This window comes from Oncorhynchus nerka, linkage group LG25, assembly GCF_034236695.1.
Source record: "Oncorhynchus nerka isolate Pitt River linkage group LG25, Oner_Uvic_2.0, whole genome shotgun sequence".
NCBI classification, from domain to species: domain Eukaryota; kingdom Metazoa; phylum Chordata; class Actinopteri; order Salmoniformes; family Salmonidae; genus Oncorhynchus; species Oncorhynchus nerka.
Window position 1 is genome coordinate 54,437,734 of NC_088420.1, and position 25,605 is coordinate 54,463,338.

The window sequence follows — 25,605 nt, forward strand, 5'->3', positions numbered from 1 at the left end:
CCTCCAATCGCAAGACACTACAGAGGGTAGTGCGTATGGCCCAGTACATCATCGGGGCCAAGCTTCCTGCCATCCAGGACCTCTATACCAGGCGGTGTCAGAGGAAGGCCCTAAAAGTTATAAGACTCCAGCCACCCTAGTCATAGACTGTTCTCTCTGCTACCACACGGCAAGCAGTACCGGAGTGCCAAGTCCAAGAGGCTTCTAAACAGCTGCTACCCCCAAGCCATAAGTCTCCTGAACAGCTAATCAAATGGCTACCCAGACTATTTGCATTGCCCCCCCCTTCTACTTTGCTGCTACTCTCTGTTATTATTTATGCATAGTCTCTTTAATAACTCTACCTACATGTACATATTACCTCAATTACCTCGACACCGGTGCCCCCTGCATATTGACTCTGTAACGGTACCCCCTGTATATTGCCCCGCTATTGTTATTTACTGCTGCTCTTTAATTATTTATTGTTCTTATCTCTTACTTTTTTGTATGTATTTTCTTAAAACTGCATTGTTGGTTAAGGGCTTGTAAGTAAGCATTTCACTAAGGTCTACACACCTGTTGTGTTCGGGCGCATGTGACTAATACAATTTGATTTGAGATCTCGTTATGGTGTGGTGGAATTAGGGGGTTGTGATGTTAGGGCAGGGGTGAAAGTAGAATACACTTCTTCCTGGGGCGGGCCTATTCATAGAACTACACATTGAATCCCTATTGATTCAATAGGATCTCTGTGGGCCTAGTTGTAAAGATTTTGTCATTTCCCTTTTAAAATTTATTATTTTTATTGTGGCAAAAACACTCATCTGATTGTCAAACAATCACCTCAAAGGGCACCTTTACTAGGCTATCCGTGCACGTTCATCCAAAACATATTTACAGCCTCCAAATTAGTGGCGAACGGAAAGAACCATCTGTGACACTAAACACCAAGAAGTTGCAATAATGTGGCAGTTGTCATTAGGCTAGAATGTATGCGTCCACTGCTGTCCGTGCGTGCCTCGGTGTCGGGCCACTCTTCTCTGCCTTGGCAAAATATCATTGTTCTCGTCAAACCACATCACATTTTGGAGTGTAGACCATACCATCCGTTTTCAAGTCCATTCGCTCATTTTTCATGCCTCTGACATGCGGTAATGATTTAAAAGTAGTCCACAGTTTTCTTGACATTTTTCAAATGTATTATTGTGATGGGCTCACGTTTTACTCTTCCAGCGTAACCCCGCTGTTTATTTTGCCGGGATGCTGTACCGGACCGCCTTACTTTCACCCCTTTATTAGGGTGTTGTGTCTTTTGGGAGTTGTGGTGGTGTAAAGAAGGCAGCATTAGGGCGGTTGTGTCCTTAGGGGAGTCGTGGTGGTGGCTTGTATAAGGCAGAGGTTCACAGAGGGTAAGGAGTATTTCACCTTCCCCATGGGATGAGCATGATCCTGTCACTCTAGGGACTCTTTCTGTTATGGAGGCTTCATCATTATGAAATACATGAGCTTCTCTTTCTGGACACTTTAGAAGCTGGGGGATAGATTGCTGTGTGCAGAAGGCTTTTGAACTTTAATGCGGAATCAGAGGTCAGTGAGGAGACTCGCCTTCCCCAAAGGATCAGCATTGTCTGTCACACTGGGACTGTGGAACTGGCGTTATAGAAGCTTTAGCATTCTATTATGCTCGCATAACAGCTAGTCATGTTTTTTATATTTTTTATGATTTCAACAATTCAAACTAGGTTCGAGTAACCTTCAGGGCAAAATGGGCGAACAAACTGGCCATCCATTATCAACACCATGTGTGAACAGCCTTCTAGCTGTTAGGTTCTAAATAAAGAGTAAAAACTCACAGATGAGTAGTAAAGCGCAAACTAAGTTTATTCACCCAATGGGTCAGACAGCTGAACAGACAAAAACATGTTCCCACCAGCACAAGTATATATACTGCAATTTGGGTGAAGTCTCCTCCTTCCCTCTAAACATTTCATCTTTATTGCTAGGCAGGGAGTTAAGTGACTCCCTTAATGTGACCTGACCTGACCTCGGCCCCTATTCCTCACCGATCCACAGCTCTCCACCCTTATCAGTGACCGCAACCATATACATTCCTCCTACAGATAAACCATTAACTTCTGGTGTAGAAACAAGACTGTGGCCCTTCTCCTTTCCATAGGATTAACTGTATTTCAAATCTAGAAGTCAGAACCCATCCTAGCCATTTGGACACTTCTTTGGCAGATGGGGGTTGTGATGACACTTGGCTTCAATACATTGCTTGCTGTCCCTATTATGATGAAGACACTCCCCTGGCTTTTGGCTTGGCACAATAATGCAGTCGCACAGATCTCTTAATATAAGCTGTCCAGCGGGGCGATGGAAACTTTAAGAGTAATTCATGATGCGTATTGAGAACTTTTATGAGTAAAAGGGTCGAGATTGTTTGGTAATATTTGGATATGATGTGTCTGTGACAGCACCTCAGATTCGAGAGAAGATTGTTGGCTTTAGCTCCCAGAGCTCATGTTTATTCTGTGTTTTCCAGTGTCAGCCATATATGCAGAAAATATATGCTGTAATGTGTGTTTATTAGAAGTGGATGAGTGAAGACATTGCTAGTAGGAGCAGTTTTTCATGCGTGTATTCACGAGTGACATCTCTTGTAAAATCAGTCTTTTTAAGTATTCTATTTGTCTAATTTCCCTCTGTCTTAGTGCCACTGATTTCTGTTTAGTTTTTAACTATAATGGAATTGTTGTCCAACGTTGGATCATAGTCTTGCATGCTATTGACAGCTCCAGTATACAAAACATTAGGAACACCTGCTCTTTCCATGACAGACTGGCCAGGTGAATCCATGATCCCTTATTGATTTAAGAAGGATTTTTAAAACAATTGAGACATGGATTGTGTATGTGTGCCATTCAGAGGGTGAATGGCAAGACAAAATATTTAAGTGCCTTTGAACGGAGTATGGTAGGAGGTGCCGGGTGCACTGGTTTGAGTGTGTCAAGAACTGCAACGCTGCTGGGTTTTTCACGCTCAACAGATTCCCGTGGGTATCAAGAATGGTCCACCACCCAATGGACATCAAAGTGGCTGTTCCACTGGATGTCTTAAGGTGAACGCACCAATTTGTAAGTCGCTCTGGATAAGAGCGTCTGCTAAATGACTTAAATGTAAATGTAAGCTAACTTGACACAACTGTGGGAACCATTGGAGTCAACATGGGCCAGCATCCCTGTTGAACGCTTTCGACACATTGTAGAGTCCACGCCCCGATGAATTGAGGCTGTTCTGAGGGCAAAAAGGGGTGCAGTATTAGGTGTTCCTAATGTTTTGTACACTCGTTGTACATGCTTATGATGCAGGTTCGCTACAGCACAATGCATGCTGGGTGTGTGATTAGCCTAGCTGGAAGCTGGGGGATAGTTTGCTGTGTGCAGAAGGCTTTTGAACGTTATTGTCAGAGCTTGGTGTTTGGCTTCTTGGGTTGGTGCTTAGGATTCTATCCAAGTTTAACCATATTTTATGGGCCCTGGTCAAAATTAATGCACTACATAGGGAATAGGGTGCCATTTTGACGCAACCATGGTTTTGACCAGTTTAAACAGAAGGCTAAAAGATGCTGTGTCAATAAGACGGACAGTCTCTTTGGCAAGCCTTAGCGTTTATTGCTGCATAGTTCCAGCAGCACAATCCCCTCATGATTTATGTACTTAACAGTAATGATCTGTTTATCACCAGTGACATAAAGAGAAGAAGCATTGGTCGGTGTAAATTCACAATACCGCTGACTAGATTAATTCCTCGCAGCCAAACACAGACACACATACACAAATAGCATTTCTATCTCCCATAAGCTACCCAGGAAAGGGCTAAGAGTGGCCCAAATGAATATAGGTAGCCTTAGAAATAAGATTCACGAAATCAATAACTTGGCTAACATCAGATAACATTCATATACTGTCCATCTCTGAAACTCTACTTAGATAATACCTTTGATGATACAGCAGTAGCAATACAAGGATATAACATCTACAGAAAAGACAGACATGCGTATACAGGCTTTTCTCTATGTGTTCAGAGCCATGTTCCTGTACAGCTTAGAGAGGATCTCACGTCAAATGTTGTTGAAGTGCTGTGATTGCACCTGCCTCATCTAAAGCCTTTGGGGTGCCGCTATGCGCCACCAAGTGCTAACAGTCAGTATTTGGACAATATGTGTGCAATGCTTTATAATGCATGTGATGTCAACAGAGATGTCTATTTTCTGGGTAACCTGAACATTGACTGGTTAGCAACTAGCTATCCTACCAAGAGGACGCGTCTAATTGTAACTAATGCCTGCAATATGACTCAGGTTATTGCTCAATCAAATAGAGTGCATTCCAAATGTATTGGATCCATAGAGATCATATTAAATTACTATAGAGGCTATGTACGAAGCCTCAAAGTTCCATAATAGTGCAAAAAATGACAGCCATCTTGGTCAGGGAGAAATCCTAAACAGTCTAATTTGAATGAATGGCAGTAGAGGCATTATCCAGATTTTGCATATGCAGGAAAATAATAGTAAGGTTTGTGATGTATCAGAAATGTTGTAATGGAATTATAGTCAACCTAGAATATTGTCATATAATTATAAATACAGTCTGCATGGGTTGTATACCAATTTCCAGTATAAATAGCCTCTATAATATATGTCAACATATGTCTCCAGATTTTGTTTTCTTGGAAAACTGGGAGTGTCATTATGTGATACAATATCAGTACTTGTTGCATTTACAACTTGTCTAAGTCATATCATCAACTGATTTGAGCCAGTGTATGGCTGTGGATTGACAGCATTGTTTGAATGGAATGTTATCATATTGGCAGTTAATTAGGACATTTTATGGAATAATTTTTCCAAAACTGGCTGACTAGCTAGCTAAGACAAATACAGTGCAGATAAATTCTTAACATTCATTGTTTTAAACTATATCTTATGACAGCACTTGCATAATATGGTTGACCAACTCCCTGACCAACATAGCTGACCTTTGGACCATCATAAGAAGGTTTATTTCCCATTCTAGTATTCTAAGTCCTAATTCTATGGTTGGATCTGTGACATCCACTTGTATTGATCATATCTTCACTAATGCTGCAGAGCGTTGCTCCAAAGTAATATCAGTTCCCATTGGCTGTAGTGACCATAACGTTGTGGCAATAACCAGGAAAGCCAGTGTCAAAGGTTGGGCCTAAAGTAATTTATAAGAGGTTATACAATTGAACATTTTTTGTTTAAGATATGAAACATGTATGTTGGTCTGATGTGTAGAGGAAATGAATCCAGATGCAGCACTGGAAGTGTTTGTATTACATGCAAATTGTTGACAAGCATACACCTGTTAAGAGCCCCCTGATTTGATGAGGAGTTGAAAAATTGTATGGTTCAAAGAAATGATTCAAAAGAGGTGGGAAACAGTACAGGTACAGTAGCTCAGCAGTTTAGGTGACTTTAATTTAAAAAAATGTTTTACCTTTATTTAACTAGGCAAGTCAATTAAGAACAAATTCTTATTTCCAATGATGACCTACCAAATGGCAAAAGACCACCTGCGGGGACGGGGGCTGGGATTGTTATAATTTTTTTTCAATATATTACATATAAATATAGGACAAAACACACATCACGACAAGAGAGAGAACACAACACTACATAAGGAGAGACTAAAGACAAAAAGATAGCAACGCAGCAACACATGACAACACAGCATGGTAGCAACACAACATGTCAGCAACATGGTAGCAAAACAACATGGTAGCAGCACAAAACATGGTACAAACAGTATTGGGCACAGGCAACAGCATAAAGGGCAAGAAGGTAAAGACAACAATAGATCACGCAAAGCAGCCACAACTTTCAGTAAGAGTGTCCATGATTGAGTCTTTGAATGAAGAGATTGAGATAAAACTGTCCAGTTTGTTGCAGCTCGTTCCAGTCGCAAGCTGCAGCGAACTGAAAAGAGGAGCGACCCAGGGATGTGTGTGCTTTCGGGACCTTTAACAGAATGTGACAGGCAGTGTTGTATGTGGAGGATGAGGGCTGCAGTAGATATCTCAGATCGGGGGGAGTGAGGCCTAAGAGGGTTTTATAAATAAGACTGGTATACAGAGAGAACCAGTTTACAGAGGAGTGTAGAGTGCAGTGATGTGTCCTATAAGGAGCATTGGTGGCAAATCTGATGGCCAAATGATAAAGAACATCTAGCCGCTCGAGAGCACCCTTACCTGCTGATCTATAAATTATGTCTCCGTAATCTAGCATGGGTAGGATGGTCGTCTGAATCAGGGTTAGTTTGGCAGGTTGGATGAAAGAGGAGCGATTAAGATAGAGGAAACCAAGTCTAGGTATAACTTTAGCCTGCAGCTTTGATATGTGCTGAGAGAAGGACAGTGTACTGTCTAGCCATACTCCCAAGCACTTGTATGAGGTGACTACCTCAAGCTCTAAGCCCTCAAGGGTAGTAAGCACACCTGTGGGGAGAGGGGCATTCTTCTTACCAAACCACATGACCTTTTGTTTTGGATGTGTTCAGAACCAGGTTAAGGATAGAGAAAGATTGTTGGACAGTAAGAAAGCTCAGTTGTAGGGCATTTAACACAAAATCCGGGGAGGGCCCAGCTGAGTATAAGACTGTATAATCTGCATATAAATGGAGAGTTTCCTACTGCCTGAGCTGTGTTGTTGATGTAAATTGAGAAGAGCATGGGGCCTAGGATTGAGCTTTGGGGTACTCCCTTGGTGACAGGCAGTGGCTGAGACAGCAGATTTTCTGACGTTATACACTGCACTCTTTGAGAGAGGTAGTTAGCAAACCAGGCCAAAGACCCCTCAGACATCAATACTCCTTAGCCGGCTCACAAAAATGGAATGGTGTACCGTATCAAACACGTTGGCCAAGTAAATAAAAATAGCAGCACAATATTGCTTAGAATCAAGGGCAATGGTGACATCATTGAGGACCTTTAAGGTTGCAGTGACACATCCATAACCTGAGCAGAAACCAGATTGCATACTGGAGAGAATACTATAGACCTCAAGAAAGCCAGTCAGTTGATTTGTTGACAAGTATTTCCAACACTTTTGATAAATAGGGCAGAATAGAAATAGGCCTATAACAGTTAGGATAAGCCTGAAATAAAGGACGAACCATGGCTGCCTTCCAAGCAATGAACCTCCCCAGAAAGGAGAGACAGGTTAAAAAGGTTGGAGAAAGGCTTGGCGATGATAGCGGCAGATAGGCTATCTGGTAGGCTGAGTGCACTTATTTCTCATTTGCCTGAACGAGAGCCAGTCAGCCTGAGTATGCGTGCGCTGAGCCTTTAACCAAATGCAGTTCTTGAGGTGGAGTAACTCTGCAAGATCACGGTCGAACCAGGGGCTGAACCTGTTTTTAATTCTCATTTTCTTTATGGTGGCGTGTTAACAATACCACTGAAAATATCAAAAAAGAAGGCACAAGCGTCTTCGACAGAGGGGATCCAGCTGATTCTATACCATTTTACAGAGGCCAGTTCATGAATGAAGGAGTTTTTTTAGCAAGTGTCTGTCTAACCAGGACAGGTCATTTTCACTGAGCAGCCATTATGAACACAGGCTGTAAAACAGTGATCACTAAAGTCATTACAGAAAACACCAGACTGATACCGATCAGGATTATTTGTGAGGATAACATCAAGAGTAGCCTTTTCTGGGTGTTTGGAGTCCTACCTGGTAATAATCTGAGAAATATTTAGGGAGTCCCATTTCTTTAGGACTTGGTCAGGTGGTTTAAGCATGTCCCAGTTTAGGTCACCTAGCAGGAGAAATTCAGACTTGGCTTAGGGGGCCAGGAGAGAGCTTAGGGCAAGTAGGGTACAGCCGGGGCTGATGGGGGACGATCGCACCCAGCAACAGTCAACAAAGAGCTATTTGAAAGTTTAATACTTAAAACCAGCAAATCATATTGTGATCAGATGACAACAAGATCATATTGTACAGCAATTTCATCAGGTAACATGACTACAAAGCCGGCGAGAGGTGTTTAGAATAGGATGGGAGGCCAAACGTCAGTGTAACCAATAGAGAGTCAGAGCCCCGAGTGTGGGAACAAACCTAGTCTGTCCCGCGGTTGGGTAAAGAAAGTTCGTAGTCAACAAAGCATGCAGGAGTCATGAGGCAAATAGCAAATGCATTTACAGTCTGTAAATTGAGACATTTTGGGACTAAACTTAACAAAAGGAAGAGTAAATGATATTACCAAACCAACATGAATGACATAAAACACAATCGTTCAGTGAAGTTGATGGGTCATTTATAACAAAACCTTTCGATATTGCCAATCTGTTCAACTCTTATTTCACTAGTAAAGTGGGAAAAAATGGACCCCAGGAAGAGTAGCTGCTGCTTCTGCAAAAGCTAATGGGGATCCAAATCAATAAATAATCAACATTGAGCAGTGAATCATCATATTTTTTTTGGTATAAAACACCTAATCGTGAAAGAGAAGGATTGCTCTTTTGAATTTGGTGAAGTTGGTATGGGAGTGGTGGAAAAACGATTCTTATCCATCTATAGTGATACCCACCAGGTATAGACAACCATAATGGTAAACTATTAAGAATGGTAGCAGACTGTATTAGCAACTCTATGTGCTATATCTTTAACTAAAGCCTAAAGGAGCGTGTGTCCACAGGCGTGGACGGAAACTAAAGTAATTCCACTGCCTAAAAATAGTGAAGGACCATTTTACCTGGTTGCTAAAATTATAATAGTTTCAGTGTATGTGACAAAATGTATTGTATAGAATTGAATGTATTGTATAGAGAATCATTGTACCATCTAAACCGCTGTGAAATATATTTTAAGTAACCAAAAATATTGTATTTTTAGCTGTTTGTAGCTGGTGTACAAAACTGAAGTTAAAAGAAGCAAAAACTAAATTTAAGAATTGGAATATAGAAATAGCGCGCATAGGACCAGTCTAGCAATTCTTAGACTTGCCTTCAATGCAGATCTGTAATTCATATTTCTATACTGAGCAAAAATTGAAACGCAATATGCAACGGTTTTACTGAGTTACAGTTCATATAAGGAAATCAGTCAATTGAAATAAATTAGGCCCTAATCAATGGATTTCACATGACTGGGTAGAGCCAGGGCCATGGTGGGCCTGGGAGGACATAGGCCAACCCACTGGGGAGCCAGGCCCAGCCAATAAGAATGAGTTTTTCCCCACAAAAGGGCTTTATTACAGACATAAATGTTCCTGTTTCGGTGGCATTGTGTTGTGTGATAAAATTGCACATTTTAGAGTGGCCTTTTATTGTCCTCAGCACAAGATGCACCTGTGTAATGATCATGCTGTTTAATCAGCTTCTTAATATGCCACACGTCAGGAGGATGAATAATCTTGCCAAATGAGAAATGCTCACTAACAGGGATGTAAACAAATTTGTGTACAAGATTTTAGAGAAAATAGCGTTGTGTGCATATTGAACATTTCTGGGATCTTTTTTTCAGCTCATGAAACATGGGATCTACATGTTGCGTTTATGTTTTTGTTCGGTGTATATGATTTTGGTCGGGTTGCCCAAAAGGTTACATATTGCAGCTTTAAAGGCATCTAAAACTAAAAGCATTGTATTTGGTTCAGACCATTTTCTAAGGCCTAAACCTCAACTGGAGTTGTGTATTAAGGGTGTGACTAGGGCTGTTATGGTGACCATATTACTGCCACACCAGCTGTCACGAGTCATGAACACAGTCAAATTCCACGTGAACGTGTAGTCACGGTAACTCGGCTTCTCCAAAACTGTGCTTCTGATGCTGCTAACGGTCATTAGTAGCCTACCAAACTTGATAACTGCCTGTCGCTAATGACATGTCCCTCTAATCCCTCTCTAATCATTTGGCATCAATGCAAATGCAATCAAAAATGAAATCAGACACTTCATGAGATCCCATGAGCTCATGTTGCGCAACATTTCTATAGGCAATGCAATTCCGGGAGAATAGTTTTGTTGTTGATGGCCTTTGTTAAAAAGAGGATCCCATCAGCTTTCTAGAGGCTAGACCTACTATATTTATTTCTCATCTTTCCTATTATGAAGCACATTGCTTTACAGGAGTTGCCTACCTGGCTGGCATGGAAATGAACCGCTGGAAAAGCGGCCTCCATTCGCTATGATATTTTTCTGTACTGAAACTCCAAATACTGTGCCGCGTTGTATTTATGTACATATGGTTGTTTCCTTCCTTTTCCTCGTTTTCTCATTTAACTGTAAGATGTAAAAAAATATATATATTTATTTTTTATTTCACCTTTATTTAACCAGGTAGGCAAGTTGAGAACAAGTTCTCAGTTGTGAATGATGTATCATGGCTTGTGAATGATGCCCAGCGTGTGTAGTCTAAGGCAATAAATGTCGCATGCCTTTATTTGTGCTACTATTTCAAATCAGAGTCGCATGTAGCCTAGCCCATAGACCTATATGTTTTGATCGCCCATAGACCTATATGTTTTGAGCGCCCATAGACCTATATGTTTTGATCGCCCATAGACCTATATGTTTTGATCGCCCATAGACCTATATGTTTTGATCGCCCATAGACCTATATGTTTTGATCGCCCATAGACCTATATGTTTTGATCGCCCATAGACCTATATGTTTTGATCGCCCATAGACCTATATGTTTTGATCGCCCATAGGCCTATATGTTATAATCGCCCATAGGCCTATATGTTTTGAGCGCCCATAGACCTACCTATATGTTATAATCGCCCATAGACCTATATGTTATGATCGCCCATAGACCTATATGTTTTGAGCGCCCATAGACCTATATGTTTTGAGCGCCCATAGACCTATATGTTTTGAGCGCCCATAGACCTATATGTTATAATCGCCCATAGGCCTATATGTTTTGATCGCCCATAGGCCTATATGTTTTGATCGCCCATAGGCCTATATGTTTTGATCGCCCATAGACCTATATGTTTTGATCGCCCATAGACCTATATCTTTTGATCGCCCATAGACCTATGTTATGATCGCCTATAGGCCTATATGTTATGATCGCCTATAGGCCTATATGTTTTGATCGCCCATAGGCCTATATGTTTTGATCGCCCATAGACCTATGTTTTGATCGCCCATAGACCTATGTTTTGATCGCCCATAGACCTATGTTTTGATCGCCCATAGACCTATGTTATGATCGCCCATAGACCTATGTTATGATCGCCCATAGACCTATGTTATGATCGCCCATAGACCTATATGTTTTGATCGCCCATAGGCCTATATGTCTTGATCGCCCATAGGCCTATATGTCTTGATCGCCCATAGACCTATATGTCTTGATCGCCCATAGACCTATATGTCTTGATCGCCCATAGACCTATATGTTTTGATCGCCCATAGACCTATATGTTTTGATCGCCTATATGTTTTGATCGCCCATAGGCCTATAGGTCTTGATCGCTCATAGGCCTATATGTCTTGATCGCCCATAGGCCTATATGTCTTGATCGCCCATAGGCCTATATGTTTTGAGCGCCCATAGGCCTATATGTTTTGAGCGCCCATAGGCCTATATGTTTTGAGCGCCCATAGGCCTATATGTTTTGAGCGCCCATAGGCCTATATGTCTTGATCGCCCATAGGCCTATATGTTTTGATCGCCCATAGTCCTATATGTTTTGAGCGCCCATAGGCCTATATGTTTTGATCGCCCATAGGCCTATATGTTTTGATCGCCCATAGGCCTATATGTTTTGATCGCCCATAGGCCTATATGTTTTGAGCGCCCATAGGCCTATATGTTTTGAGCGCCCATAGGCCTATATGTTTTGAGCGCCCATAGGCCTATATGTTTTGAGCGCCCATAGGCCTATATGTTTTGAGCGCCCATAGGCCTATATGTTTTGAGCGCCCATAGGCCTATATGTTTTGAGCGCCCATAGGCCTATATGTTTTGAGCGCCCATAGGCCTATATGTTTTGAGCACCCATAGGCCTATAGACCTAGGACCCCTGGAACACAGTTAGAGAGCACATAGCCTACAGAACCCAGTGAAGCCCAATTGCACACAATCGCGTGTGAAAACAGAGTTTTGACTAGCCACTATTTAAAAGCGGATCCCAGCTTTCTCCTGCTGCTATATTTATTGCTCAATTCTTCAAATCAAGCACATGAATCCGCTTTACAACTGGTGTAGCCTACCTGGCATAGGCCTACATAGGCCTGTGAGTTTCAAGTTTGGGGAAGAACATTTTCACCATAGAAATGCACCTTTATAATAAAGCATTACGTGCATCATCGCATTTGCAGACTTAAGTAAGATAGCCTGCTATCCCTATTGTGATTGAGTAGATTGGATAGTCATAATTTAGGCTAATAATATAACTCTATCACTGTTTGCAAACTATATCGCTCCATGCTTGGCTGAGCGCGTATATTTTAGAGTAGGCCAAGGTTAAAGACTATATAAGATATATTTCTTCATTCTTTGCATGGGAAAATGTGGCCTTTTATGAACACATTTCATACAATTCTACGACACTTTCGATGACTGGAGACATTAGATGAATCTTTTTTAATACTACAAATGAAAGGGTAGCCTACTTCGCTGACACTGACAAACCAATTAAAGTGACTTTAAGGGGAGACACAAATATAATATGACGTCCATCTTAACTGGAGGACATGTATTGTCCAAAAACAAACTTTGAAGTAGCACTGACTCAGCAATGATAAATAGTGAATATGCGCGCGGGGAATCACCAGGGATATTGCCGATGCTCTCTGCTGGTGCCAATACTGTTGTTCAAACAATTCATTTTGCAAATGTTGAATACTAAAAGACAGATTTGTGTTTTCATTGTCTTCCCTTTACAGCAATAACCATATTCTTTCCAAACTGTTTTCCCGTGATTATATTTAGAAATATATTGCGAGATGCCTGGGTTGATCTCTTTACTTTGCGTGCACTGCCTTTCCTTCTCACTGTAGAAGGAAAGGCATATTTAAAACAATCCACAACTCATCCTCTGGCCCCAAACCAAGCTCTAGTAGTCTATTTTGAATGATTCAATGTATTTCTGTATAGAAAGGAGTAATCTAATTAGGTTAAATAATTGTGGCAATTTAATTCACTTTACATTAGGGAAGCTTAGCTTTCCCTAGGCTTATTGTAACCACATGTAAACTCCATTCACTATTCGAGTGCAGGCTAGGGATGACATTTTTTGTTTTTGTGCGCCATTCGAAAATTAAAAATAATTCCACACATATAGGCTATTAGTAGGTTATAGGTATAAAGAAAAACAGATTAATTTGAGATTAGTCTGAAGGGTGAGAATATTACAAAGTGATAGTCAAATTGTGAATGAGAGACTGATGAAGTGTGTGCAGCCTTCGCAAGAAACAGAGAAGAGCACATGCCTCTCATGCGACTTTTTTCAAATCCTCATTAGAGTCGCATCATGCAGCCTTCGAATGTATTAACAATCTAAACACACAGCCTAACTTTTGTATCACTAAAGTTGCATAAATAACTCTACATTAAGCATATATGAGGACATGTTTCTTTGTTATCTGCTCAACATAGAAAAGCCGCATGTGCTCACCTCACCTTTCTATTTTATTCTGCTATGTTCAATTGTATTTTTCGTACTATAAAATAATGCCAATGAATACTAAGCAAATATTGTCGGCATAGTCAGATCACGACCTAACATAAGGACAACTCAGAATATACTATTCTGTTCTTCTGAAATGGGCTGTGATGGTGTAGGCCTGTTTAAATAGATTTATTCGACTTTTTAATAAAATGTAGATGTTCCAAAGGTCTGCATCAGTAGCTTTTAGGCTATGCGTGGAAGCCAGGAAATGCTAAACGTGTTTATGTTAGTGAATGGTCAATTACCGTGAGACTGGCAGCTATTTACATGACTATCACCGGGTGACAAAATGTCATGACCATCACAGCCCGAGGTGTGACCATTGAGCAAGTTGAGGAAGCTAAACTCCTAAGTATAAAATTGGATGGTCAATTATCATGGTCAAGTCATATTGACAAAGTTCTTGTAGAGATGTTATAAAAAAGATGGTCTGCGTTTTTGACACAAAAATCAACTGTACTAATTGTTCAGGCTTTGGTCTTGTTCCATCTTGATTGCTGTCTGGTAATATGGTCAAGTGCAGCAAAGCTGCAGTTGACTCAAGACAGAGCAGCACGCCGTGCCCTGAACTGCACATACAGAACTAACATCAACAACATGCATGCCAGTCTTTCCTGGTTGAGGGTTGACTAGATATTGACTGCTTCTCTTCTAGTTTTTATGATAAATATAACTGTGATTATAATTCCAGATTGTCTAGATAATCAAATAACATTCAACTCAGACAAATATACACACCCCACAAGGCATGCCACCAGGGGTCTCTTCACAGTCCCCATGTCCAAAACGAATTCTCGGCAATGCACAGTATTATACAGAGCCATAAGCAAACAGCAAAATGTACTCCATTTAAAAAATAAACAAAAAACATCTCATGGCACTATAGGGATTGGGAAATGACACACACAACACACACACTGACACTCTAACACACACAATCTACACACATTATTCTTTAGTTGTATTGTCTGTATATTGTTGTATTTTCAATTTGTGTGAATGTTCTTGTCTGTCGGTCTATCAGTGTTTTGTTACTTGTCGTCTTTTATGTTTTTGTGTAGACCACAGGAAGAATAGCTGCTGCTTCGGCAACAGCTAATGGGGATCTGAATAAACCAAATCCCACAAACGCACACGCGCACATGGTGTGTCTTTGCCTTTGCCAGATGACAAAGTGGAATCAATAGAAGGACCCCCTCCTCCATTACTGACCAGGCCTGTGCAGTGAGCAGAGCAGCCTGTCAATACTGACTGCAGATTTAACATGGTGTTACAGGAAGAATAATGGACCTGATTCAGTGGCTTGAAATAATGATATATTAGACAGCAGCACAGGGTACTACAGACTGGTTGAACACCTAAGTGACCACCTCTGAGCAGGAAATACAGGTCTGAGAACAGTCCATATACCGTTAATTAGACAAAGCAGCACAGTGTAATACAGGATGGTTGAAACACCACCAGAGACCTCCAAGTATGAAATACTGTTCTGAGAACAGTACATAAAACCTGGCTGAATCACCACAAGATACCTCTGAGCAGGAAATGCTGAGAAACCTAGCCTACACCATACAACAAGAAATGTCACGGCTAATAGAGCTGAAGATATCTAATCACCTTTAATGTCAGTCAGACCTCAGTACTTTGCAATGTTTTTCTGGGTTGTTGCATTTCTATTTTAAGGGTTGTGGTTTCATACAGTATATCAGGCCAGTCATTGAGTCACAACGAGATGCTGATTTCATAACTTTGCCAAGTTCAGATCAACTTGTTGGAGAGTTGTATCCGTGTGGTTAAGGAGCTGTTATAGCATACTTTATTGAACGTTAAGGGACAATGTAGATCTCCAACTAAATGGACATGCCCCAAGGTCATTATTTTTTCATGACTTGCCCATAAACAATATCTAGTAATGCTGCATACTTTTAGAAAGTTCTGGAACTCACCTTTCTGATGACAAATAGTTATACATTGCTTAGGTGTACTCACTTTTGAGGACACAAGGTCAAATACGTAGTACAACATATGATGTTTTTCCTCTTCAACAAAAGTGGTGTGATAGGGCACAAAATGACTGCAGTGCCTTCTAGATATAGTAACATTGAAATGATAAATGATCTACTATCGGATTCCACCTGTCTTACAACCTTCTAATAAATACGATCATGCTTTATGACAGTACAATATTGGCGCCACGTCACGTAACTGACTACAGAGAGTTTTCTCCAAAACGTCCTCTGAGGGATGCAGAGACACCATTCAAGTGGCTGCAGACTCATTACAACTTCTGCTCTAATCGCACAGTGGTTTTGGTCCTTCTATGAACAAGAGAAAGTCTTGTTTAAATTCTACTAAATGAAATTCATATTTTTTTCATGCTGAAAGCGCTAAATCCATCTGAGAACATCACAGCGAAATGAGACTGCTTTTTGCTCAAATTCGCTAGACTCTTCCGTTTCACTTGTAATCGCAGTCGGAGCCGCGTGCTCCACAACCCGAGCAAAAATATCCTTTGTCTAGATAGGCCAGGAAATGTGACGTGTCTCTTGCCGTGCAAATTAGGTGTCAGGTTTCAAATACTGGATCTCATAGGTGAGTCGGAGACGGCATCAGAAGCGGGACAACCAGACCTTTCACGGAGTGGACAGGAATGGACATTGTGTCGTTCACCGAGTGCTGTACACAGAAATGTATGTTGGAACTGGTCCAGAACCACTCAATGTCAAAACACTGTAATGGCTAAGAGGCTTTAGTTCAGGTTGTGATTTGATATTTCTGTCCAGTCATTGAGTGATGAAGGGATGTTGACTTTGCGAAGATTAGATCAGCTTGATAGTGAGTTGTTGTTAAGAGATGTAACAGCCGTGGGAATACGTGTTGTTTCACCTGCATTTTAGGGTTGTGATGCTATGTTTCTGCCCAGTCATTGCGTGATGTAGCGATGTAGACTGTACCCTAGGTGTCTTGTCTTCTGTGTTGCAGGTGAACCAGGAAAATGTGGTGAAGGTGGGCCACAAACAGGTGGTCAATACGATCCGACACGGGGGAAACCGGCTCATCATCAAAGTGGTGACGGTTAGCAGGAATCTGGACCCTGATGACACGGCTAGGAAGAAAGGTAAGCCTTTTATCCTGTCTCTACCTCTCTCTCTCGCTCTCTTTCTCCCACCTTGCTGCTCTGCCCTACAACACCCTGCCAGCAGGATCAATGTCTGATTAGTTGGGGTGAGGCCACAGTCAGGCTCCCAGCTCACCCTTCCAAACCAGAACTGGGTTTAATACTATTTGAAATTATTACAAATACTTCATATGTGCTTGACCAATAGGATAGGCCTGAAACTGCGAACCCTGTATTCTGGGCCGACTAGAGCAGACTTTCAAAGTATTTGAAAAATTTGAAATAGTTTTTGAACCCATGTCTGTTCTAAACCGTCTTGGCTCGTACTGTACTGTACTGTAGTGCATCGGGAAGCTAGAAGCTGACAAGCTAGAAGAGCATTGACCACATTGCAGTTTTTCCTGATGACTGTGCTGATTTTCAGCCTTGAAGTTAAGACGGTGGTTTTACAGTTGGGGGCATTCAAAAAAATTGCCTGTACTGCAGCACAGGTAAAAACATTTCAAAGCTGATGTACATCAACTGTCAGGGGCATATTTTAGAAGGGCATTTGTAAGGTATATTGTTAGATGATTGCTGAACTTGGTCGCTTGCGTGGGGTCACCCTACGAGACTTGTGAAGTTGTCATTTTAACAACTCAGCGTTGCTGAAGCACATACAAGCATTTTGGAAAGGAACTTTTTAACACGCCTAGCTGTATACTGTCGTTCTCTCATCTGGGGCTTGTTCAGGATGATGTAACGTTACAGAACACTCACGTAGAAATATAGGCTTATGGCATAAAGCAGAAATGATTTTCTTGTCAGATGGAATAGGGAATAGTGTCAGCTCTATTCATTCTATCTTTATCTGCAACGTTCAGAACACGACCCTGAATACACCCCTGCTTTTCTGTGTTGTTGCAGTGCCCACACCTCCGCGTAGGGCTCCCTCCACTGCCCTGTCCATGGCCATGCGCTCCAAATCCATGACATCAGAGCTGGAGGAGCTTGGTAAGAAACCATCCGTACATGGGAGATTGTAATTCCAAGAGGTCAAATGCATTTTTACATTTACATTTAAGTCATTTAGCAGAAGCTCTTATCCAGAGCGACTTACAAATTGGTGCGTTCACCTTATGACATCCAGTGGAACAGCCACTTTACAATAGTGCATCTAAATCTTTTAAGGGGGGGGGTGAGAAGGATTACTTTATCCTATCCTAGGTATTCCTTAAAGAGGTGGGGTTTCTTGTTTTTTGTATCCTCTTGGTTTGTTCTCTGTGTGTTTGTGTAGTGATGTTATTCTCTGGAAGATAAAAAAAAAAGTAATTATGTCCTCCTGATTTGTTTGTCAATACCTGCGACTACAGTGGACAAAGGTACGCAGCATACAGTAGCTACTGTTTGGTCACAGCTGCTCGCAACTGTCTTAAAATAGTTTTGTTTTCTCATTTTTAAATGTTAATTTCCTCCATTTAATATAGTACTATATTTACTCGACTTTGAGGGGGCATAGGCAATTATGCACTTTGCATAATTGTGTTCTAAGGTGTTCTGCTCTGTACCATTTGATCTGAAGAGGGCTGAAGAGAAAACATTTTAACGACAGTGCGGAATCATCTAATGTGATAAAGAGCTCATTAGACAGCGTGACTGATCATTTTGACTACTTTGAATGATCATAACAATTGCATAATTCCATTCTATGTCATCATACATCTAACCTAATGAACTTTGGATTATTAATTTACTTAATCATTTCATTTGTTTGTTTTAACTCGGAGCCGTATAAAGTATGTAAATAGCTTTGATTTAACTTCACCATTTGAAAAAGCTTTCACCTTATTGCTGACTCATCTGTCGCTTATAACTGTTCTGCAGTAGGTGTTTTTTGAAGGGCCGGTCGTAGAAATGGCATGAAAGGGTTGATCATTCTATGTCTATTTGTCAGGTGTCATGTTTAGAAGCTTTTAAACATGTATACAATTGCTTTACGAAAATGTACTATATATACAAAGGTATGTGGACAGCCCTTCAAAAATTGTGGCTGCTGCTATGTCATGCACGCCTGTGGCTGACAGGTGTATAAAATCGAACACACTGCCATGCAATCTCCATAGACAAACATTTGCAGTTGAATGGCCTTACTGAAGAGCTCAGTCCAACAAGTCTCTTTGTCAAATTTCTGCCCTGCTAGAGCTGCCCTAGTCAACTATAAGGGCTGTTATTGTGAAGTGGAAACGTCTAGGAGCAACAACGGCTCAGCCGCAAAGTGGTAAGCCACACAAGCTCCCATGGCCAAGGGGTACTGAATGTTTCAACCTAGGATGCATTCCGACAGATAAATCTGGGTTTGGCAGATGCCAGGAGAACGCTGCCTGCCCCAATGCATACTGTAGTGCCAACTTTAAAGTTTGGTAGAGGAATAATGGTCTGGTGCTGTTTTTCATCGTTCGGGCTAGGCCCTTTAGTTCCAGTGAAGGGAATACAATGACATTCTAGACGATTCTGTGCTTCCAACTTTGTGGCGACAGTTTGGTGAAGGCCCTTCCCTGTTTCAGCATGACAATGTCCCCATGCACAAAGCGAGGTCCATACAGAAATGGTTTGTCGAGATCATGTGGAAGAACTTCACTGGCCTGCACAGAGCCCTGACCTCAACCCCATCAAACCCCTTTGGGATGAATTGGAACGCCGACTGCAAGCCAGGCCTAATCGGCAAATATCAGTCCCCGACCTCACTAATGGTATTGTGGCTGAATGGAAGAAAGTCCCCACAGCAATGTTCCAACATCTAGTGGAAAGCCTTCTCAGAAGAGCGGGGGCTATTATAGCAGCAAAGGGGGGGCCAACTCTATATTAATGCCCTTTGATTTTGGGATGAGATGTTCGACGAGCAGGTGTCCATATACTTTTGACCATCCCCATGGCTTACATTTGGCAAAGTAGTGATGAGTAGTGGTCTTTATATTACGCTGCTTTAAATGACAATATTCCACTATTTTTTTGCATAATAGCCTGTGTTCTTGTTGAGAGATACTTTTTGTTGATTTCTTTTTGATCATCATTTGTTACATACGTTTGTATATTCTCTTTTTTTCTAAGCCACTTTGAGGAAAAAAGTGACCGGTGGTAAGTGTGATCGGCATGCTTCATACATTACATGTTATCTGTACGCCCATGGAAAGTACAAAATGCTTGATGCACTTTTAACTTTTTCTCTAGATCCCTTATTTCTTTATCAATGCAATTTGTGCATTTTACCTGCGTGCCTACTAAACTGTAAGCGGGCAGGTATGAAGGTCAACTAATGTTCGCCGCCTCAGGGTTGTAAACGGGCGTGCAAGCACATTAAGAACATAAGAAAGTGCCCTTCTGAACTAGAAGCTTTTTAAAGACTTGTTAGCACATCAAAACACTTGATATGTCCTTAGCTTTTCACAGCGTTCACATCATACGTACTTCAGTTCGGTGTGAGAGTGCAATGCTATTGCCATGCATTATTCATTGCTCTGCCCCTCTTTTAAACACAGTTATGCAAGATCAGAAAAAAAAAAAACAGCCGAGATCTCACATGCATCCCAAATGGCACCCTATTCCCTCTACAGTGCACTACTTTTGACGTGGGACCTGGTCACAAGTAGTGCATTACAAAAGGAATAGGGTTCCATTTGGGATGCCGAGCTCAGCTCACCACAGATTCTTATCCTTCCGAAATAGTTGCACTGTTCTCTGTAACGATAAAAGGATTTGAAACACCTTTATGGAATAAGAACTAGGGGCCTAGGTAATGCACAACAGTCAGCTGCACATTTCAAAGAGCAGCCAGCTACCTTCTCAGAATACACTGTGACTTAACTTTAAGGGCACAACACTGTTATACAATGAGCCCACTACCGATAGGCTTTGACTCATACGGAAACAAGGTGTTGCCATGGAAATAATGCTGCATACAGTATAGTGTGTCGTCCAATATACTGTAGCAGCACAGCATAGTACCTGCAAAAAATAGTCTCTACAGTCCTGCAGCTTCCTACTCTTAGACACGTTCTTCAGCTGTATTGGCCTCGTTCTGTGTTCACTGCTTTAAACCACAACACTGGAGATTTGCAGGAATGCTTCTAGAATGTGTGGTGACACCAGACACTGAGGTGTCCTAGAATGAGTGGCTTCGTCAATCCACCAGTGTTCCTTACTGTCATAAATACTGCAACGTTACTGTAGCCAGAGGATGTGACAGAGCGAGTGAGAGAGAGAGAGTTAGAGAGAGAGAGAGAGGTTGCCTAAACATCAGCGCCACAGGTAACTTCCACAAAGCTGTGAACAATCTGAGAGACAAGGCAAGAAGGGCATTCTATGCCATCAAAAGGAACATAAAATTCGACATACAAATTAGGAACTGGCTAAAAACACTTGAATCAGTTATAGAACCCATTGCCCTTTATGGTTGTGAGGTCTGGGGTCCCCTCACCAACCAAGAATTCACAAAATGGGACAAATACCAAATTGAGACTCTACATGCCGAATTCTGCAAAAAATATCCTCCGTGTACAATGTAAAACACCAAATAATGCATGCCGTGCAGAATTAGGCCAATATCCGCTAATTATCAAAATCCAGAAAATAAACGTTAAATTCTACAACCATCTAAAAGGAAGCGATTCTCAAACCGTCCATAACAAAGTCATCACATACAGAGATATGAACCTGGAGAAGAGTCCCCCTTAGCCAGCTGGTCCTGTGGCTCTGTTCACAAACACAAACAGACCCCACAGAGCCCCAGGACAGCAACACAATTAGACCCAAACAAATCATGAGAAAACAAAAAGATAATTACTTGACACATTGGAAAGAATTAACAACAAAACAGAGCAAACTAGAATGCTATTTGGGCCTAAACAGAGAGTACACAGTGGCAGAATACCTGACCACTGTGACTGACCTAAATTTAAGGAAAGCTTTGACTATGTACAGACTCAGTGAGGATAGCCTTGTCATTGAGAAAGGTTGCTGTAGGCAGACCTGGCTCTCAAGAGAAGACAGGCTATGTGCACACTGCCCACAAAATGAGGTGGAAACTGAGCTGCACTTCCTAACCTCCTGCCAAATGTATGACCATATTAAAGACACATATTTCCCTCAGATTACACAGATCCACAAAGAATTCGAAAACAACCCCGATTTTGATAAACTCCCATATCTACTGGGTGAAATACCAGTGTGCCATCACAGCAGCAATATTTGTGACCTGTTGCCACAAGAAAAGGGCAACCAGCGAAGAACAAACACCATTGTAAATACAACCCATATTTATGTTTATTTATTTTGCCTTTTGTACTTTAACCATTTGCACATTGTTACAACATTATATATATTTATAATATGACATTTGTAATGTCTTTATTCTTTTGGAACTTCTGTGAGTGTAATGTTTACTGTTCTTTTGGAACTTCTGTGAGTGTAATGTTTACTGTTAATTTTAATTGTTTATTTCACTTTTGCATATGATCTACTTCACTTGCTTTGGCAATGTTAACATGTGTTTCCCATGCCAATAAAGCCCCTTGAATTGAATTGAGAGGCAGATATGGCTTTAGGAAGAGGGGGTGGGTTCGTGATTGGTGGGTGGGTGGGTTCGTGGAGAGCAGAGGGTCAGCCTTGGAATCTTCATCTTAATCCTACAGCACACACATGGGCATGTGTTCAAGCTTAGTATGCAGACAGAGGGAGAGCAAGATGTATCCTTAAGATGTACACTCTTAGAAAAAAAGGGTTCCAAGGTGTCTTTGGGCTGTCCTGAAAGGAGAACCCTTTTTGGTTCCAGGTAGAACCAGTAGCACCTTTTTTTTCTAAAAGTGTAGGGGATGTTAAGGGAGGCTTAAAGAGAATAACAACCATGCTTATTATTTACGATACACTGATTCTACTGTACAGTATCTGTCAATGCAAAAAAAGGCAACAAACATCAAAAATCCAGCTAAACTGACAGCTAAACTACAGTTTACTACAGAATATTACAGTACTTGCTATAGAATTATGTAGTAAACTGTAGTGTACCATGGAATGCTATACTACACACTGAGAATCCTTTGATCATGTTTAGTTATTGCTATATAATTGTGTAGTATGCTGTGAAATACTATAGTAAATACTACAATGTTATCTGCAAAAACACGACTGTAGTTAATACTACAGTAATGTCCGCAAAAACACAACAGCTTTTTTTACTATAGTAAATACTAAAGTATTTAATTGCCTATACTCTGCCCATTCCCTTCCCCCTTATCCCAATTTGTTCCACCCATAAGTGAGAAACCTACATGCCAAGTGTAGACCATATAATGGGCGGCAGGTAGCCTAGTGGTTAGTGTTGGGCCAGTAACCAAAAGGAATCCCAGAGCTGACAAGGTAAAAAAATCTGTCTTTCTGCCCCTGAACAAGGCAGCTAACCCACTGTTCCTAGGCTGTCATTGTAAATAAGAATTTGTTCTTAATTGACTTGCCTAGTAAAATAGCAACAACAATATATATATATATATATATATATATTGTGTTCCCTTTCAGGATAATAGAAAAGAGCAAAAGCTCTGAACTATTGTTTCAGACCCCAGTCCTACCTGCCTAGAGGTTATGATAAATGATTTGCTCTTTCAGTATTTCTCCACTAGGTTTCTTCAAGGAGAAAGACCTCCACTTCTATGTCAAAGCGAATAAAACAATAACGCTATAGTAAATACTTCTGTAATGTCTGCAAAAACACTACAGTAAATACTATATCTGCAAAAACACTACAGTAAATACTATGTCCGCAAAAACACTACAGTAAATACTATGTCCGCAAAAACACTACAGTAAATACTATGTCTGCAAAAATACTACAGTAAATACTATGTCTGCAAAAATACTACAGTAAATACTATGTCTGCAAAAACAATACAGTAAATACTATGTCTGCAAAACCACTACAGCGTGGGGACGTCTGCTCTTGGGGGATGTATGTAGCCTACAGCTTTCTCTCTCCTCCGTTGACAGGTTTTGACAGCAGTGACTTGAGGGACAAGTGTGTGTGAATGTACTCATCACTAGCTATAGAATAAGGATGGATGTCCGTATCTGAACTGCCTTTTCTTCCACTGTATTCCTGTTGTAGATGATCAGTCTTCCGATAATGAGAGTCTAAAGAAGAGGATTGTTTTCTCAGTCACTCTAAGTAATCGTCCCATGCATGGGAGCGCAAAACTACAAAACAAAACAAAAGCTAGCATGTTGGTTGTGCAGTGGCTGCTGAACCATAAACCTATTCCCAGATCTGTTTGTGCTATCTTACCGACTTCTTGTCACTCATTGTAAATGATTTAAGGGCTGTGTCCTAATTGGCACCCTGTTCCCTACATATTGCGCTACTTTTGACCCGAGACCAATGGGCCCTGGTCAGAAGTAGTGCACTATATGTAGTAGGGTGCCGTTTGGGACACGGGAAGGAGTTGGAAAGAGGGCAGAAATAGACTGGCACCCAGGATAGCTAAACCATAGAAACAAAAGGAAAAGCCTGATGGAGGTATAGCTAGCAAGGGAAGCTTGCACGGCTTTGACTTTGACCAATGTCAGTGTGACTATTTCTGTTCTCTTTCTTTTCCTTTCTGCTCGGTTTGATATCAGTTCTTACTTACGGGCCTGGATTGCCATTGCCTGAGATGAATGCTCGTTTTAGCTTAGAGACGGATGTAGGCTACAGTGTCCTGTACTGACAGTAGAGGTGTGTGTTACTTTGTGTTCCAGATAAAGTGGACGAGAACATGCCTCCTCAGAAGCCTATGTGGGAGAACTCCAATGCTGACGTAAGGGTCGCTAACACAGTCAAGTCACGGCCCAACAGCAGGTGCTTCGCCATGAGCCCCGAGATGAATGTAGGTATAAACCCTACCGTCAGTGTACATTTTGTTGGCTGCGTGGCACAGGAGTGAGACCAGAAAGGTCTACGCTGAGTAGGGTTGAAAAACACTGGAACATTTCCCAAACTTCCCAGGTTTTCCCAAAATCAGCTGGGACTGAAAATCCAACTGGGAATCAATAGCCAGTTTTTGAAAAACTGGGGATTCTGGATTTTTTTAGTGCTCAGAGAATTCTGGTGGCTGCACCCATTGCCTGTTGGAAGTTACTGCTCTATTCTGGCTGGTAATATAAATGCATGATTGGCTTCCTTTGTTAGACGCTGTACATGGCCCTGATGGGAATTGCATTCCCTGATTTGCTTGGTCTCAGAAGAGTATATGAAGGTTAAACAGCTTCTTGTTCTTTGTTGTCCTTAATTTCCTTCACAAGTTTATCTGCAACGTTGAGGACTAACAAACACAGTTGGATATTGTTGATTTAATGTACCTCAAAAATACCTCTAATACTATGTAGTAAAGATCAGTCCAGGCACCCAGTATCTTCTCTCTGTGTTGCAGTCCATGTGTGAGAGCCAGGATATGTCGATGCAGACCCAGACCCAACCCAGAGAGCCAGGCAGTCCCAGAGGTCGAGGACCCTACCTGGGGGTGCCAAACAGACAGGGGACCATGAGACGACAGAAGTCCATAGGAACATCTGGTAACTACATATCAACATGTTTCTGTCAAGGCTAAATATTGAACCTGCATACAGTACATACTGTATGGTACACACATGCAGAACCAATGTGTGGACACACTCTCACACATACACACACACACACACACACACATGCACACATCTGTGGGTGAATCCCTGTAATCGACAGAGCAAAATAATGAGGAAATTACCTTTTTGCACACACACCCTTG

The 25,605-nt window shown here is 41.3% G+C and overlaps 1 protein-coding gene across 1 annotated transcript in view; it reads left to right on the top strand.

Annotated features, from left to right (window-relative positions):
• shank2b (SH3 and multiple ankyrin repeat domains 2b) overlaps positions 1 to 25,605 on the top strand; it is a 144,625-nt gene that overhangs the window by 109,408 nt on the left and 9,612 nt on the right. Inside the window, 8 exon segments of the mRNA XM_065009875.1 lie at positions 16,684 to 16,819; positions 17,726 to 17,812; positions 18,172 to 18,180; positions 19,907 to 19,923; positions 23,770 to 23,778; positions 23,975 to 24,011; positions 24,581 to 24,708; positions 25,252 to 25,393. Of these exon segments, the coding sequence (XP_064865947.1) occupies positions 16,684 to 16,819; positions 17,726 to 17,812; positions 18,172 to 18,180; positions 19,907 to 19,923; positions 23,770 to 23,778; positions 23,975 to 24,011; positions 24,581 to 24,708; positions 25,252 to 25,393 (565 nt within the window).